At 38.9% G+C, this 17,680-nt stretch overlaps 1 protein-coding gene across 2 annotated transcripts; it reads left to right on the top strand.

The window, feature by feature from the left end:
• The first annotated feature begins 766 nt into the window (after positions 1-766).
• Positions 767-14,455, top strand: LOC306987885 (hemicentin-1-like). Of its 2 annotated transcripts, XM_079592506.1 has the most exons (7): positions 767-1,510; positions 9,865-10,191; positions 10,379-10,684; positions 12,488-12,844; positions 13,110-13,223; positions 13,321-13,367; positions 13,580-14,455. In XM_079592506.1, exons 2-7 carry the CDS (start codon positions 9,900-9,902, stop codon positions 13,616-13,618), a joined length of 1,155 nt encoding a protein of 384 aa, XP_079448632.1. In that variant the 5' UTR covers positions 767-1,510; positions 9,865-9,899; the 3' UTR covers positions 13,619-14,455. The 2 variants fall into 2 exon arrangements, with proteins under 2 accessions (XP_079448632.1, XP_079448631.1); XM_079592505.1 differs by lacking the exon at positions 767-1,510 and having other exon boundaries at positions 8,571-10,191.
• Positions 14,456-17,680: the final 3,225 nt, after the last annotated feature.

The raw sequence follows: 17,680 nt of genomic DNA on the forward strand, positions 1-17,680 counted from the left end.
AAGGACACACCCACAACATGGGACACTTATGAGTATTCAAGCATGTACCACCCACTGGAACCAAATATCCCAGGAACCCAATATATTGCACAACATACTGCAACACATTCACCATAAAAATCCTTCCATTGAGTAATAAATACAATTCCCATAATCCTCATACCCGTACTGATTACGCTCACACCTGTCAGCCATTGAATTGAATGAGTTGCATTCAAGCTATTTTAAGGCATGAATAATTTTTTTCAAGGATTCTTTTATTTTGGTGATCGAAGATGACTTTTAAGGGATAAAATCATTGACTACAGGGGGACTTTAAGCTATGAGCACACTACGTTCAGTGCGAAGTCTTGTATTGTCACGGCCTACAATTGAGCGTTCTTCTCTGTTTTTCTTGCCTGTTTTTTTTACCTTGTTTTGTATTACGTTCTCTCGACCATTTGCTGCCTGCCTTTTGATCATTGCCTTGTTTTTTTGGATTATTGTCTGTTTGCTAACTGCCTGTCTGTTATGTTATGCTTTTCCACAAATCACGTCTGTTTGTATTCTGATTCTACCACTGCCCAATAAACTGCACATGGATCTTAATCCTAGCGCCTCAGAGTCATCGTTACAGAGGACTTCACCAGCTACGGATTATGCAATTGTCTTCTGAGGTGTCGGCTCAGGCAAACGTATTAGTTGTGCATCAACAGCAGCTTACGCGGCTAACCACGCTAACTGAGGAGCTGTTGAAGACTTAACAGGATCTTCGTCAGTTTGCTTCAAGCCCTGCTCCGCCAACCTCTCAACCGAGCTAGGTATCCGATCCAACTTCTCAGAGTAATGTAACTGCTAATCCCTGGCTAGCTTTTCTGAAAAAATGTGATGACACACCAACTAGATGTAAAGGATTTCTAATGTATTTTTCCATGTTTGTGGCATAACAACCAATGTTATACCCCACGAATGACAGCAAAAATATCCCTTGTGTGCTCTGTTAACTGGAAAAGCTTTGGATTGGGCAACTGCAGACTGGTCTAATCAGGGCCCACGTCTCACATCCTTTAATTCATTCAGCAGTTACGAGAAGTTTTTGAACACCTCGAGGGAGGAAAGAATCAGCTACTCTCTCTCAGACAGGGAAAACACTGACATGTCATACTCATGCTGCTCAGACGGTATGGTTGGATGACATGTTAAAGCTCTTGTTTCAGAAAGGTTTAAATGATGAGGTCCAATCTGAATTAACCTGTCGTGAGGAGGGAATAACACTGTCAATTCGGATGGCTAAATTGATGAATTGATCCAATCTCATTCGCTTTATAAGGCTAAACCGACTCTTTCATCCATTAAATCAAGCAACTCCCCGTACCGATGATGAGCCTGAACCGATGCAGCTTGGACGTACGCACCTATCCACTGAAGAACGAGAACACAGCATAAGAGAACATCTGTGCCTTTACTGTGGCCAAGTGGGGTATCTGAAAACGAACTGCCCGACTTGACAGCCACAGCAGTATACTCCCGGGTGAGTGCATTCATTCTTCCCAGTTTTTCTACCTCATTTATTGAAGTACCAGCAAAGACAACCTTTCTCACAAACACTGATTACCAAGGACCTATTTGACTCTGGGGCAGTGGGCAGTTTTATTGATGAAGGCCTAGCCCGACTGTACAAGAAACCACACATCCTCCTTGAGAGTGGCAGCATTATATGAACACCCCCTGGGGACATTTTCCTGCAAGTTGGAACCCTTCATATTGAAACCACACGCCTCTTTACCATCCATTGTCGTCACAATCCAGTTGTCCTTGGCCTACACTGGCTACAGAAACACAACCCTCAGATTTCATGGTAGGAGAAACATATCACACGCTGGAGGTCTACCAATCTGTCCAATTGCCTAAATCCAGTAACACCCATGTCAGTGAGAGCCAACGGCGTACTAGCAGAATCAGTTTCAAGTGCTAACCTGCCTCCCGAATATTCAGATCTCACCAAATTACCATTTGCATATAGTGAAACACGGATGTTTTGGAAAGTGCTGCGTTGAGTTTTTCTTGCGTCTAGTGTCACTGAGTGACCAGGCTCTCTCACCACCATACAACGATCCCAATCACCTGAATCTGAACATCAGCACACCCTCATTAGATCCAGCATTTGAGCACACACCTCAGCTCAGTCGTTGTCTGACCTCAATTTGGACACAGACTTTCTCCAGCAAATTCCAGTGAACAATCTCCGTTGAACTTACCTTTTATCTCCTTTTGTTGTTCCTGAGTTCAGTTCACCAGTCAGACGGAGACGTAATGATGGGAGAAACTACGCTTTTCAAAGCTTCAAATCAATTGAACCAATTGCTTCGCAAAATTAAGCATTTGAAACACCACACACTGGTGATGCCTGCTGGTCAGAACAGTGTAAATGCAACAAAAACTCAGGCCAAACATTTATAAAAACAGTCAAATCTACCAAATGCAATTAACTAATCAAATAAAAAGATTAAATATCAAGTGTCTACGTAAAATGTGTTCTTTCATCACAGATCTTGTTTTGTTTGTTCCATGGATGGCTCAGCTAAACAAACCAATAAGAGACTATTAACTAGGAATAGGTAGTTCGAGACCCGAGTGCTTCGAAACAGTTTTCCAGAACATTGCTTGAAATGAGTCTGTCACGTGACCTGTGGAAATTAAAGGATAATTCCGGTATTTAACACCTTGAGTCTATATTGTAGTTTGTTTTGGATGAACAAGAGTGGTGGACAACATTTTTTTGACAATGGTTCCTCTCTCGAGTTTTTGACTATAAAATAATTGGCCATGGACCCATTTAACATAGTCAATGGTCATGTCCAAAAATGTAATTAAAACAACCTTTAACATTAGTTTTCAAAACTGTGCAACTCACCGAGTTATTAGTGATGTTAGTTGATGTTCCAGAAACAAAAAGTGTTGCGAAATACAGTTTCTGTCGTGTTTTATTCGTCATTTTGTAAAATCCCATTGAATTCTGTTGAAGGACTGAGTGCTCGTTAATATAAATGCTTTACCGGAAACGGAAAGGGGGCTGTTTACATTTGGTCGATGTAGTCTTTTTGCTCGCTTCCGTTTGCGACGATATATTGTTTATAATCATCAACGAACACCACTAACCACTCGGTGAGTTTAACAGTTTTGTAAACGAACATTATTGGCTGTTTTAATTACATTTTCGGACATGACCATTGACTCCAATGTTAAATGGGTCCATGGCCAATTCTATTATAGTCAAAAACTCGAGAGAGGAACCATTGTCAAAAAAATGTTGTCCACCACTCTTGTTCATCCAAAACAAACTACAATATAGACTCAAGGTGTTAAATACCGGAATTATCCTTTAAGCTTTGTTACCTGACTGACACGTTGGGCTTAAATACAAAGCACGTCGATTGTGCTGTCCCATACCCGCTATTTATTTAGTGCAATATTATAATTATATCGATCATACCTTCTGTAGCTTATTTTTAACGTGTATTGCTGTTAATTAAAGTACTACTATTACAAACTATTATGTGTTAATGTCTGTTGTCTGAATGTATATTAAAACACCTTGTGGGCTCAACCGCTGTTCCCAAGTCCTTCCTCAACCACAAACTTGTTTTGCTGCTTCAATACAATACAACATTTATTTATAAAGCACATTTAAAAACAACCAAGGCTGACCAAAGTGCTGTACAGAAAAGAATAAAACCAAAATACCAATAAAGGACCACAACAATAGATAAAAAATAATGATTATTATTTATCTATTGTTGTGGTCCTTTTTTGGTTTTATTCTTTTATACCTAAATCAAGGAGTATTGCAAGCCAACGAGAATAAATAAGTATTTAAAGAAATGCCGTCCTCAGTTGTCAATAGCTCACATGGGTGTATTTGATTTCGATATACCCCGTTCTCAAGTGTGGGAACACTTCCGTCTTGACACTCCTAACAAAGTATCATGCCTGATATGCGACCAAACTTTGTTTTACTCTAATAACACATTCTCAATGGTTTGGCTTCAACCATCCAAATGCTCTGGTCAACGAGATTCCTCCAACAGAGCACCAGTCTGCACCAACTGGAAAAGGTAACATTAATACTAATAATGAAAGAAAGTATCTTTAATGTCAATAAAGACTATCTACTCCCCACATGATAAAGTGAGTGATAAATTAATTAAATGAGTGATAAAGTGATTAAAATGCAAGAAAAGTCTTCCTTTTGTAGTTCGTTTTCATATTCTATTCTATTTTTTCATGTGGTGGAATGTAAGAACACAGAGTAACGCAAATATATAAACAAATCACATAGCCAAAGTTTCAAAGCCATTTGCTAGAACAACCTTAGTTTGGCATATTAAGAAGTTAACCAACTATCTTTCACACTGACCTTTATACACGTAATTGTTACTTTTTAAATCCAAACTTTTTGTTTAAAAATTTGTGTCCTTTGGCCACCTCTGTATTTTTTTTATTAGTTGGGTTGTTATATTAAATGTATGGTATACATATAAGCTATATTTGGATTTAAATTCAACTCCAAACAAACAATTGAATTGTGTCTACATCTACACTATATTGTAACCATCTGAACTCCAATGGGTGTACAGACTTTGTATTACCAATCTACATGTGTTAAAAGATACAATTTTGTTACTTTGTTAAACTACATGGGCTTACTTTGAATTACTTTATTACTTTGAATTACTCTGCCAATAAGAATGAATAGTAATTGTACTTTGTATTATTAGGAAGGAAGAAAGAGCTTGATGAGGCCCTTGTCAACATGATTGCAGCCTTTCTCCATAGTGGAAGATGAAGTATTTAGAGCATTTGTGAAGAAGTTGGACCCCATGTTCTGCCAACCCGGAAAACTGTTAAGACAATGGTCAGAGGGAAATACCAAGATGAGAAGAAAAAGGCTATGGCACATCTACAGAACATCCCATCTGTCTGTCTCGCAGCTGATTTGTGGACCTCCCTCTCTATGGAGTCATAGGGGTTAAATACATGTAAACGGCCCCTAAACGGCCTACATGTAAATGCCCCCTAAATTAATAACTAATGATTCTTACAGTGGAAATGAATCAATACTGATCTGGCTTAATTTTTAATTTCTAACCGGCATGCACTGCTTCAAGAATAAAATTAAATGCACCTTTTTACCCCACCCAATCTGGAATTTGGCCCACCATGCCCCATACGGCTGCTCCAAATAAAAACCAATCACAAAATTGGTGTATTACATGAAATCAGATAACAATTTTGAAAACGGTTAAAGGATTAGTTCACCTCAGAATGAAAATGTCCTGATAATTTACTCACCCCAATGCCATCAAAGATGTTCATGTCTTTCTTTCTTCAGTGGAAAATAAATTTAATTTTTTTGAGGAAAACATTTCAGGACTTCATTTGTAACCAAATTGTTGAAGTCCAAATCAATGTGGTTTCAAAGGGCTCTGCACAATCCCAGCTGAGGTACAGGCTCTTATCTAGCGAAACGATCTTTCATTTAAAAAAAAAAAAAAAAAATTATATACTTAACTACAATTGTTCATCTTGTGCTAGTCTGCAACGCGCCAGGCATTACGTCATCACGTTGGAAAGGACAAGTTGGAAAAGTTATTTGTCTGTACTCCGGTTCAAAAAGGTAGGGAAGGGCGAAAAATTCAACTAATTTTCTCCTCCAAATTCAAAATCATCCGACATCTTTGTTTTAATTTATTATTCTTTTTCTTTTTTTTCGTGACCTTTCCAACGTGATGACGTAATATGTAGCGCATCACAGAGACCACAAGATGGGCATTTGTGGTTATAAAGTATACTTTTTTTTTTTTTTAGAAAATGACAGATCGATTCGCTGGATAAGACCCTTATTTCTGGACTGTGATCGTGTCGAGACTTTGAAGCTGCATTGAGACGGACATTTGATCCTTCTTTTTTTTAACATTGGGATAGATGGTTGCCTTTGAAGTCAATTCTGTGTAGAAAAATTCTGGAATGTTTTCCTCAAAAACCTTAATTTCTTCTCAACTGAAGAAAGGGTGGCCTATCTGGGGCAGGAAGCCTCCAGGGCGGAGCAGGCCGTGCAGGCGACCATGGTGGAGCCGTTGGAGGAGGCTGAAGGGCAAGGGGTTTGGTGGCAATGACAGAGGCAGAACCGATGACAGGGAGAAGACGGAAGTTTGCTAGGACACGGTGGATCAGAGGGTTCAGAGTGACAGGGGGAATCTGCTGGCTCAAGCGACCAAAGTGTAGATGGGGTACTGAAGGGCGCGGTGGAGACAGAGGGACTGAGGACAAAGGATGAGCAGAAGGGAGAGAGGAGTCCAAGGGAGCCGGGGGGACGAAGGGACGAGGCGAAGCCAGATGAGAGAAGTCCAGAGGCGAGGGAAGGTCGACGAGGGACCAACGCGAATCCGGGGGAACGAGGGAGCCTGGCGGAACTGGTGAACTGAAGGGCCACGGTGGAGCTGAAGGAGGTAAGAGCCAAGGGTAAGACAGTGGAGTGATGGGCCGATGTGGAATCTTGGACAAAGCAGCTGGAGGCAGAACCCAGGAATTCACAGTCCAGGATGATGCTGGGGACTGGAAGCCCCACAGCGAGCCCACTAATCCACTGACTTCTAGAGGGCGAGTGACGGGGCTGACAGGAGGCAGAGGAGATGAAGGTCGAGAGAAGGCAGACGAGAGGAGGCGGGAGGCTGGGTGGGAGTTCAGGCTCTGGGGTGGTGACAGGCTCAGGGCTAGGAGGAACCAGCGGCGAAATAGTCTCTGGGCTGGGAGGGACCAGAGGCGAAATAGTCTCTGGGCTGGGAGGGACCAGAGGCGAAATAGTCTCTGCGCTGGGAGGGACCAGCGGCGAAATAGTCTCTGGGCTGGGAGGGACCAGCGGCGAAATAGTCTCTGGACTGGACAGGACCAGCGGTTCAGGCCTGATACGGAACGGTTCGGTCTCAGGCTGGGCAGGCATGACGCGAGTCGTCTCTGGCTGGGCCTGGGTGACGGGAGTCGTCTCTGTCTGGGCGTGGCTGACGGGAGTCGTCTCTGTCTGGGCGTGGCTGACGGGAGTCGTCTCTGGCTGGGCGTGGCTGACGGGAGTCGTGTCTGGCTGGGCGTGGCTGACTGGAGTCGTCTCTCTGGCTGGGCGTGGCTGACTGGAGTCGTCTCTGGCTGGGCGTGGCTGACTGGAGTCGTCTCTGGCTGGGCGTGGCTGACTGGAGTCGTCTCTGGCTGGGCGTGGCTGACTGGAGTCGTCTCTGGCTGGGCGTGGCTGACTGGAGTCGTCTCTGGCTGGGCGTGGCTGACGCGAATTGCCCCCACTCCACAAAGGAGACAAAATCACTCCGCGGGCCTTCTCCAGACAACCGCTCTCTGCATGAGCCGTTCAGACTCACCCGGTAGAATGTGCAGAGGCAGTTGTCTGGGTAATGAGTGAGATACGCAGTCTCTAGAAAGCTCTGCGTGTGGTCCTCCAATGTTTGATCCCCCTGTTCCAGACATAGGAGGCGGACAGCAGGGATATCCATTCTTTTGGTCGGCTGTTCTGTCACAGGTTTATGCAGGCGGAAGAAGAGGAGGACGGCCGAAGGGCTTTAATGCAAGAGTTTAATTCCAAAATATAATCCAAAAAGGTATAAACAGGCAGACAACAACCTCCACATACAACTAAATACAACTAACAGCCGACAAGGACAGACTGAACAGAGGAAACTAAATACAGACACAATCAATAATGATGAGGTGAGCACAGGTGACACGGATGAAGACAATGAACAGGTGGGTAATTGAGGGTAGTGGTAGGCAGATCGAGGCTTCGTGAAACAATGAAACAGTTGAAGCAAACGTGTCATATTGTGTCGAGGCTTCGTGAAAAAATCCGACACCCGCCTCAACGGTGACACCTAGTGGTCTTGAATCAGGTGTTGATCTGAAACAACCTTGACAACTAACCCATTAAAAAATGTTTTTTTTTTATTATTGTATTTTTCTAATATGTGAAGCTTGTAACCTGTAGGCTCCTCACTGTGCATAATGTTATTTTTGTAATGAAAAATGAATATTAATAAAAGAAATCAAGCCACAATGTCTAACTTTTTTATATATTTTTATTCAAAAATATTAATTTCTCTGCTGTGGAAGGACTTACCCTACTTCTTTTTTTACATATAATTTCTCCAGCCTTTGAAAATATCCTCTCACAAGGGACACTTGTTGTTGGCATACAAAGATTTTTTTTTTTTTTGCAAGGACATCAAATGAGGAAGCCTATGTATCTATATATCTATCTATTAATCTATCTGTCTATATATATATATATATATATATATATATATATATTTATATCTATGCATCTATTAATGTGTCGCTATATGTACTCTGTCTGTCTCTACTAGCCTACCAGTCAATGTGTAGGCTAAATTTAAATGTAAGCCTAAATATAACTAAACAAGTCGCTCTATAAATGTCACTATATCACCAAAAATCCGCTATCTCAAAATCAAACTCCTCTCACAAAAACCCACGAGGTCAATATGCGTTGATTTCACTTTTATACAGATGTGCCATTGTGTGGTCTGTTCCCGACCTGTCAATCAAACGCTGATTCGGCGGATCACACCTGATGAAACGCTTGTGAAACACTTCGAGGCTTCGTTTGGCCATAGTCACGTGACATGGGTGTTTTGAATCACGCTTCGGATCAGTGCTTCTCAATTCTTATTTGTGCATCCTCGTTTCCTTTCCTCGCTTCCTTTCCTCCTTTCGAAACATCTGCGCTTCGGGATCTCGCAAAGCTTCGGAACGACTGTTTCGCGTCAGCCATCCCTAATTGAGGGAGTGAGTTCAGGTGTAAAGACACGAGGGATTCTGGGAAGTGTAGTGCAAACAAAGACAGAGTGGTGCATATGATGACTGTGACACTATGGAATTCATGCTTTCTTGCTTCCTCTCTCTCATAAAAAGCATACACATACACTACAGACACACTACATTCATGCGCACAACAACTTCTAGTCAGCACTGCCCTGCGACTTTATCGATAAAATAGTTTAAATTCTGCAAAACTACATCACAATTTTCAGTTCACAGACTCGCACATGCAATCTATAACTGGATCAGTCTGCATTTCAGTAACTGTAAAATTACGATTGCAATTAGAAACTTAAGAAATGATTGCACACAAGAGTGTTTTAAGGATAAAAACCTGACAAATGCACTTAAAGTAAAGCACCTGAACAATTTCTTGAGGTGTGATGACCATAATTGGTCATATGGTCAATAATTGATGATGGGTCTTTGAAATATTAGAAAAATAACGCACACCTGAATGCTGTTGGATGTTTTTCAATGGACGCTTGTCATGGACATTTTACCCAAGTGTGACGGATTGGTTTCATCTTGTGATCGCTATGTCATAACACAAGTATGAAGTCCCATTTTCCATGTCATCATATGCTCTGATCATACTCAAATTACAATATTACTGTTGCTGGAGCATCTATATCACAAAACAGACACTGTAGATTGACACTAGATCCTTAGAACCTTCAAATTATTTGTAATTTATCGTTATTCATATTTTTAGACAATATTCTATACAGTAAATGTATACCATGGTAAACAAAGTAACGTCAATCCTAAGATGTGCACCAAGAGGTTAAGCAGTAGTTAATCAAATGTTTTCTAATGAATGAGAATGATGAATGTTTGTTTGATGAGTGAATGTGCAAATATTATGCTTTATCTTTGCATGTCATTTATTATATTTTGAATCCAGGCATTTTTTACCCTTCAATTGTTATGGTCTAAAGTGAAAAGATTAAAAAAATGTCATGTTATTTTTATTTTTTTGTCCAGGTTCATTTGGTGCTGATACAGATGAAGTGTTTGTGATGGAGGGTGATTCAGTCAGTCTAACTTGTCTTAAAAAAAACCAACAAGACCGAATTAAATGGTATTATAATGACATTCGCATCGCTCAAATGAATGGTGATCCCAGTAAGACCTGTACAGATGTTCAGTGTAATGAAGGTACTGAGAGATTCAGAGACCGACTGAAGCTGGATCATCTGACTGGATCTCTGACCATCACAAACATCAGAGACACAGATGCTGGAGAATATAAACTACTGATCACCAGAGGCAACAGCGACAGTGAAAAGATCTTCAGTGTTTCTGTTCATGGTGAGTGTCATTTAATGAATGTGTTATGTGTTTAATCACGTAATATCACATAATTATTTGTATTTTTTTAAAGCAATTACAATTAGAACTGCTTTTTCACTCTATGATGTTTTATTAACAAAGGTCAGGAGGAACACGTGAAAAGATTAACATTTTCTCATGTAACTTTTTTTTGGTGCTGATACAGATAAAGTGTTTGTGATGGAGGGAGATTCAGTCAGTCTAACTGGTCTTAAAAAAAACCAACAAGACCGAATTAAATGGTATTATAATGACATTCGCATCGCTCAAATGAATGGTGATCCCAGTAAGACCTGTACAGATGTTCAGTGTAATGAAGGTACTGAGAGATTCAGAGACAGACTGAAGCTGGATCATCTGACTGGATCTCTGACCATCACAAACATCAGAGACACAGATGCTGGAGAATATAAACTACTGATCACCAGAGGCAACAGCGACAGTGAAAAGATCTTCAGTGTTTCTGTCACTGGTGAGTGTCATCACACTGTGTTTAATCATGTAATATCACATAATTATTATTATTTTTTAAAGCAATTACAATAAGAACTGCTTTTTCACTCTATGATGTTTTATTAACAAAGGTCAGGAGGAACACGTTCAAATTATCTATCCAATTAACATGTCTACCCAATCAGCACGAGAGGAGGCCTGTTTATACATAGCCGACTCACTTATGTTCCTCTACAGTTTCCAGCGTTCCTCCACCATCCTGACTCCTCACTCTTGGCTAGTTCCTACCACAGCCAGAGATGCGGGGTAGAGGTCTATACAGGTCCAAAAATTCGTACCTGAACCCGAAGAGACGTGTAAATGTTCTACTTGAAACTGACCCAGACCCTTCTATTATTATTAAAGCTGGACGCGGACCCGTGCAGAACCGAGAAATGCCTTAAATGTAGTACCCGGAACTGACCCGTACCCGTCTATTATTTGAAAGCTCGACCCGAACCCGGCCAGGAAGACACAGACCCGACTGGACCCGATCGGCACATATTTCACAGTCAATAAACAAACTGCAAACATAAAACTTTTGTGTTTGTAGCCTTCTCCCTTGTACCTGACTGTGATTCATACAATCCTTCTTGCCAAGAGCTTGCTTAATCCACTCATTATTCCAGCTTCAAAAGTCCACTTGATGTCATGGTGACGGATGACAAATGCGACTTTGCAGTTTTGCACTTTTTTGTAACTCGACTCGAGTCAAATTACATAATAACTTCGACTGTTTGCCCTTTTGAACAATAATGACAATTGCTCGTGAAAATGGAAGAAAGTGCAAAGTGTGGTATTGCGGAATAAGTCCCGCCTTCTAAATAAAAGAGCCAATCGTCAATTGGTAAAGTAATTTTGGCACTGGAGAAGTTTGACTTGCCTGTTTTTGCTGAATCAAACTTTTAACAATGCATCACAAGTAATAGATTGGGACCCGACCCCGGACATGGCTGACCGTTTAAAATATAGACCTGCATAGATATCTCATAGGCTATCTCAGCTAAAGTGAGTTTAAAGTTATTACATATAGTAACAGCAGTTGGAGAGCTAATTAACACAATTTCAGTTTAATTTGTAAAAATTATATTTCATTAAGTCTTCATCTCCAACAAACAATTGGTAAGAGCTGAAGGCACACATTACATCAGCCAAGGTGAGAGTGTAAATATGGGTATTGTTACTCCTCAGAACAACTTAAGAAAGTACAATTATTTTCACAACTCTATAAGAAATCTTTATGAGTACATTGAAGATATCGATGAAAAAGTGTATTGCATCGTACAGTGACAAAGTACACAAAGCACCTGTTGTAACAGCTGTTAATGAAGTTGAGACACCCCATTGTCTGAGATGTTTCACAGGGTCCCTCACCTGCCCCGATTCTACAATTGATGACCATTAGGTCAGAATGTGATCATCTCAAATGGTGCAGAAACCGTTTACTTTGTTCTTCTCTATGATAATTAACCCATTTCGGGGAATGAGCTTGTTCAGCCATATATGTTGGAGTGGAATCTGTGTGGAGGAAGTCTGTCATTTCTTACACAACTTTTCCCCCCAGAACAGTCCCAGGTTATATAGGTATGCATATTTCTTCCTAATTGGACAAATGACCGAATGTAAATGTTTGAAAAAGTAACTTTTTCAGAAAAAAAAAATGCTTTACAGACTGAAATTCAAGAAAGAACTTAAAATGCACACATATTTTCACAGGTTTTCTTGCTGTGTAGTTTCTTTTCCCAAAAAATATGCTTCAATCATCTGTTGGTGTGTGTTTCAGGTGTTCCTGCTGCTGAACAAGATGAAGTGAAGAGAAAGACAGTAAAGGAAGGAGAATCTGTCACTTTAGATTTAGATGTCAAAAGAAACCCAAATGATGTGATGACGTGGCATTTTAATGACATTCTCATCGCTGAAATCACTGAAGATCAGAGTCAGATCTGTACAGATTTTCAGTGTGAAAATGGTGAAGAGAGATTCAGAGACAGACTGGAGCTGGATCATCAGACTGGTTCTCTGACCATCATGAACACCAGAAACACAGACTCTGGAGAATATAAACTAAAGATCAACAGCATCAGTCGTCGTCGTCGTCGCAGCGTCAGCAGTGAAAAGAGATTTGACGTTACTGTCACTGGTGAGTGTAATTTAGTCATTTGGCAGCGAAAACACCCTTACATTGGAATATAAAGAAAGGTTGTATAGTTACATCTCTTTATTTTATTCCCTTGTCACTGATGAAACGGTCCTTTTGACATCACTGTATGAAACAAGTGATCACCTTTAAACAGAATCAGATTTAGATTGACTCTCTCAGAACATCTGATATATCATTGTGTTAGTTATTGATCAATCTGTCAGATTTACTCACACTAATGTCTGTTTGTCTTCATCTGTTCCAGCTTCAGGTCTGTCTTCAGGTGCTGTAGCAGGAATAGTTGTTGTTCTGCTGGTGTCTGCACTAACTGCAGTTGGTGTTGGTGTGATTTACCATCGCCACAGGAGCCCTAGAAAGGGTAAGCTTCACTTACAGATACTATAGTGAGAGGAAAATATCATCTTTATTGTGCAAAATTGGTGTTTCATTGTGTGTGTGATTGTTTTTCAAAGCAGCCGTGGAGGAGAAACAGAGAGCTTCTGTAGAAAGTCCCAACAAAGAGGTGAGATACTGAACTACTGTAGTTTGTATTTGTACGAACTATGAAATAATATCACATTCAGATCTGTGTTTGATTTCACCGGCACTGACTAAATCTTTCCAATAAGAACTAATCATTTCAAACAGAATCTAATTCACTGATAAATGACATGTTGATTTCTGGAGCTGTGTCTTTTTCTCATTAACCTTCTGTGATTCATTGTTTTCTTACAGAAGGAGATTTTCTTACAGACACAGATAGAGATCACGTGATATGAGAGGATCGTAACAGCTTCCGCAACATTATTACCTTTAAATAATAGGAAAATGAGCGGAAACATGATGAAATTCTTTTACAGCCTTCTTGTTAAGTCAAGTCAAGTCATCTTCATTTATATAGCGCTTTTAACAATGTAGATTGTTTCAAAGGTGCTTTACAGAGATAAACGTATAATTTAAGGTAACAGATTGTTTTGGCTTTATAGCGGTTCTTGAATAATGTTATTTTCCAGCCAAAGCTAGCCTTGATTGATTCACTTCCGTCGAAAGGATAACCCGTTATTAAATTAGGGGCCGCTAAGACGACACCGTTCTCTCTACACAGACTTTAAACGTGAACCTGTGAGAAACGGTGATGGTGCTCAGGTGCGCATCAAGAATTAATTCTATAGTTATGTGTGTTTGAATATATGTGCGCATGTTTGTAATTCTCTACAAACCAAGCCTATACAAACTACTTGTTCTGCCTATAAATTTGATACAGAATTTAATTTTATCACTACGGGGTAGATACGCGAAATTTCCACAATGCTTTATCTGTAGAGTGGTAAAGGGATCCTCCATAGGGAGAGGCTAGTTGGCACTTCAGCGCTGCATTGTCCTCCGGTCCAGGCGAAGGTCCTTCCTCAGATCTGGATACGGCATGTGATAATGATAAAACACTTACTTCATGTTACTAGTGAAGGTGTGGATTCTGGATTGCACTGTTTCTTCAATGTATATGTAATGTGTAATGTAATGAGTGATTGTTATCGAGGTATTAATCAGCTTGAATCTGACTTTTGTCTGATGAAACTGCAAACTATCTTCAGTAAAACTGTACTTGAATTGACTATACTCTTGACTCCTGGTCTTCATTCATCATATCTGGTTCTGGGTCTTTAACTGTATTATCCCCTTACACTGGAAACAGATAATGATAACCTTTGACACTTATTTTCTAGCTAGGTATTAATTTGTAATTGTATAATCTAAACGTCCTCTCATTATTTGTGTGAGGAGAGTTACTGCAAGGATATTTCAGCTATTGTAAATAAGCTCATTGAACAGATATTTGATAAAAGTACCGGTACTTATATTGTTATTTGCATCTTGTAAACCTGATAAACATTTAATATTTTAGCAGATTTTTTTCCCAGTGCAACAAATGTCAGCAGTTGTGTTTGTGTATCAAGGCAAGACTTGTTTTTTAAAAATGTAATGTTTAAATATGCAAATTATGCGTTATCTAATTAAATGTGCACTAATTTGCATAAAGTTCTAGAACAAAAATCTGAACATTGGATAAAATCAGGTTCAAAATTTTTTTTTATTTATTAAAGTCAACTTTTTTATCTCTATTAGTCACTCATCAAATCAGAAAATACTGTCATCAGCCAAAAATAAATACATTTTCACCGTTTTGTTGGGAATAAAATGTTGTATCAAATAAGAAAACCTTAAAAAATATAGATAAGAATAAAACTGTAAAGTTTGGTGTATGTAAGTGGAGATTTATGGCTCAATGTAGGAGGAAAAACTTATTTTGAGAAAATGGCCTTTTGACTGTAAATGAAAAGCGACAGATGGAAAATGATAAAGTGCTGTAAAAGAGACAATTAAAAGTGTATTTTAGATTTCCACTAGTCGGAAAAGAACTCTATAAAAAGCCCCAAAATTGACAGATACATGAAAAAACATGTGTGTTTCACCTTAAATGATTGTAAAATAACTTTCAAACGGAAGATGTGAAGGTTGTAGAAAAGACTGTAAAAATGTATCTTGTTGAAGTGCATGAAATCATTTTCTTCCTAAATTATTTAAATTACAAATAGGATTTGGCTTTCTTGCTAAATATATACAACAATATATATCATTGGATTGTAGTTCATTCCATCATAAAGACATTAAGTACACAGTTTTAAACCTTTGTTTTGGTGAATATTCATGTTTTTCTATCCCAGATCAGCGAGATCCCTATGAGAAAACAAGCCTATACATCATACATAATAATTTTTTGTACTATATTTCCTTCTAATGGACACATGGATGTTATGACGTGTACATTTACACTGTTAGTTAAAAAAAAACATATGAAAAGGGGTTTCTAATCAACTCACATTATTCATAATAGTTTCTTTTTATGGCATCCCCTCAATTAAAGTTGATGATTTAAAGATGTAAAGCAGTTTGGTGGGTAATTCTACAGTGATTTATTGGTGTGAGTGTGACACATATTTTTACATTTGTATGTGGGTTGTTGTATATGACACAAACTGAAAAAAGCAACATAACATAAATGAAGAATAACTGAAAAAAATGGACTAACAAAGGAATGTAAAAGGAAAGCATTAAAGAATAAAATGAAATATTCAAAAAATATCCATCGTTTTGGCCACCAGATGGCCCAATACACCAGATTCAGGAAATTAACCTGAATTACCTTTACTATCCAATTCAGAGAGCATTGGTAAGCAAAGCTTTCACTAAATAATTTGACCACACATATATTTTTATCTTTACTGACTAAAACTCGAATATATATCACAATATTTAATACTGTTCTGTTTTCTCCTTTTATCCTCTTGCAGCTCTGACGTCATTGACCAAAAGAACAGCAGCAGCGACAGAAGCCACGCCCATCAGCGCAGTGACGACCAATCGCAGCACAGCTTCAACTGAATCACAACAGGGGGCGTGGCCTTCTGAAAAACAAAACAAATGTGCAATCATAAAACATAAGAAGAAATGCTAGTTAATATTATCAAGATGATCTTAACAGTTTTAATTCTAGGTTTATGTCAAGTAGATCTGCATCTGTTGCAGGTTAAAAAAGGAGAAAGAGAAGTAGATTTGTCATCAGCATTTTCAGTTAGAGCCCAATATCCTCAGCATATACACATATTTACAGACGGCTCAAAAAATCCAGAGCGTCAGACAACTGGGCTGCTTTTTTAATTCTAGACAAAATCAGTAGATCAGTGGAATAAAGTGAACACCAAATCATGTGAGAGTCTATACTGTAGAAATGATGGCAATACACTTGGCATTGCAATGGGTAGAGGAACATAAACCTGGAATGTTTTAATTTGTTTCCGACTCAGTTTCAGTCTTAAAGAGTCACCAAGATATTCTGTTTAGTATTACAAATTCATTCAAGAATTGTTCAAAATGATATCTCAGTCAGATTGATATGGGTCAAAGGGAAAGGGAAAATACATTAGCAAAACAAGCTTTACACAGAGAAACTATAGATACAAGTTCCATTAAACAAATCCAAAATTAAGGTTTTAATCTGAAAGAGCGATAGGAGAATGGCAAGTAAATTGGAACAATGGAAAAAAAGGATTTCTTTACAGCTTAATTAGTAAAGTAAATAAAAAGATCAAATATATTTTGGTAAATTAAGGAAAGAAGACGCTATTTATAATATAATAATGTTAGGGCGTTCTAATTTAAATAGAACACTTAAAATAACAGGGAAACATCCAAATGGATCCATTTATGTTGAAGAAACAATACCTCATGTGATTCTTGAATGTATCATGAACAAAAAAGGAACAATATGATAGAATAAATTAAGAGAAATGGTCAAGTGAAAAAAATAGTAAAGCATTCGTTGATAAATAGAATATAAAACTGTTCCACACTCCAGAGCAGAAGGTGGCGGTAATGCACCTATTACAATGGTTGCCAGCTACCGTTAAAAACCAAGCAGAAGAAGAAGAATTATAAAACATAATTGTGGTTTTCAACCAGCTCAAAATTAAATAAAAATAAAAGAAATCTAAAAAAATATCAGCACAATCTACTTCTGTGCTCTACAGAAAAAAACATATCAAACCTGTTAAGAACGGCATTACTAAATTATGACATAAACTCATTCATAATGTCTGGCATCTTAAGTTATCAATCTCAATACAATCAACAAATTTATTCAGTGAAAGAATGTGAATATTATCATCAGTGCTGTGGTACCTGCACATGTGTGGCAGAGTGTGTGGATGTCCAGATGTGTGGTCTGGTTGCTGATGGGATTGTTCAGCACACAGCTGTAGGTGTTTTTATCCTGATATT

The sequence above is a fragment of the Phoxinus phoxinus genome, assembly GCF_949152265.1.
Source record: "Phoxinus phoxinus genome assembly, chromosome: 20".
NCBI lineage: Eukaryota > Metazoa > Chordata > Actinopteri > Cypriniformes > Leuciscidae > Phoxinus > Phoxinus phoxinus.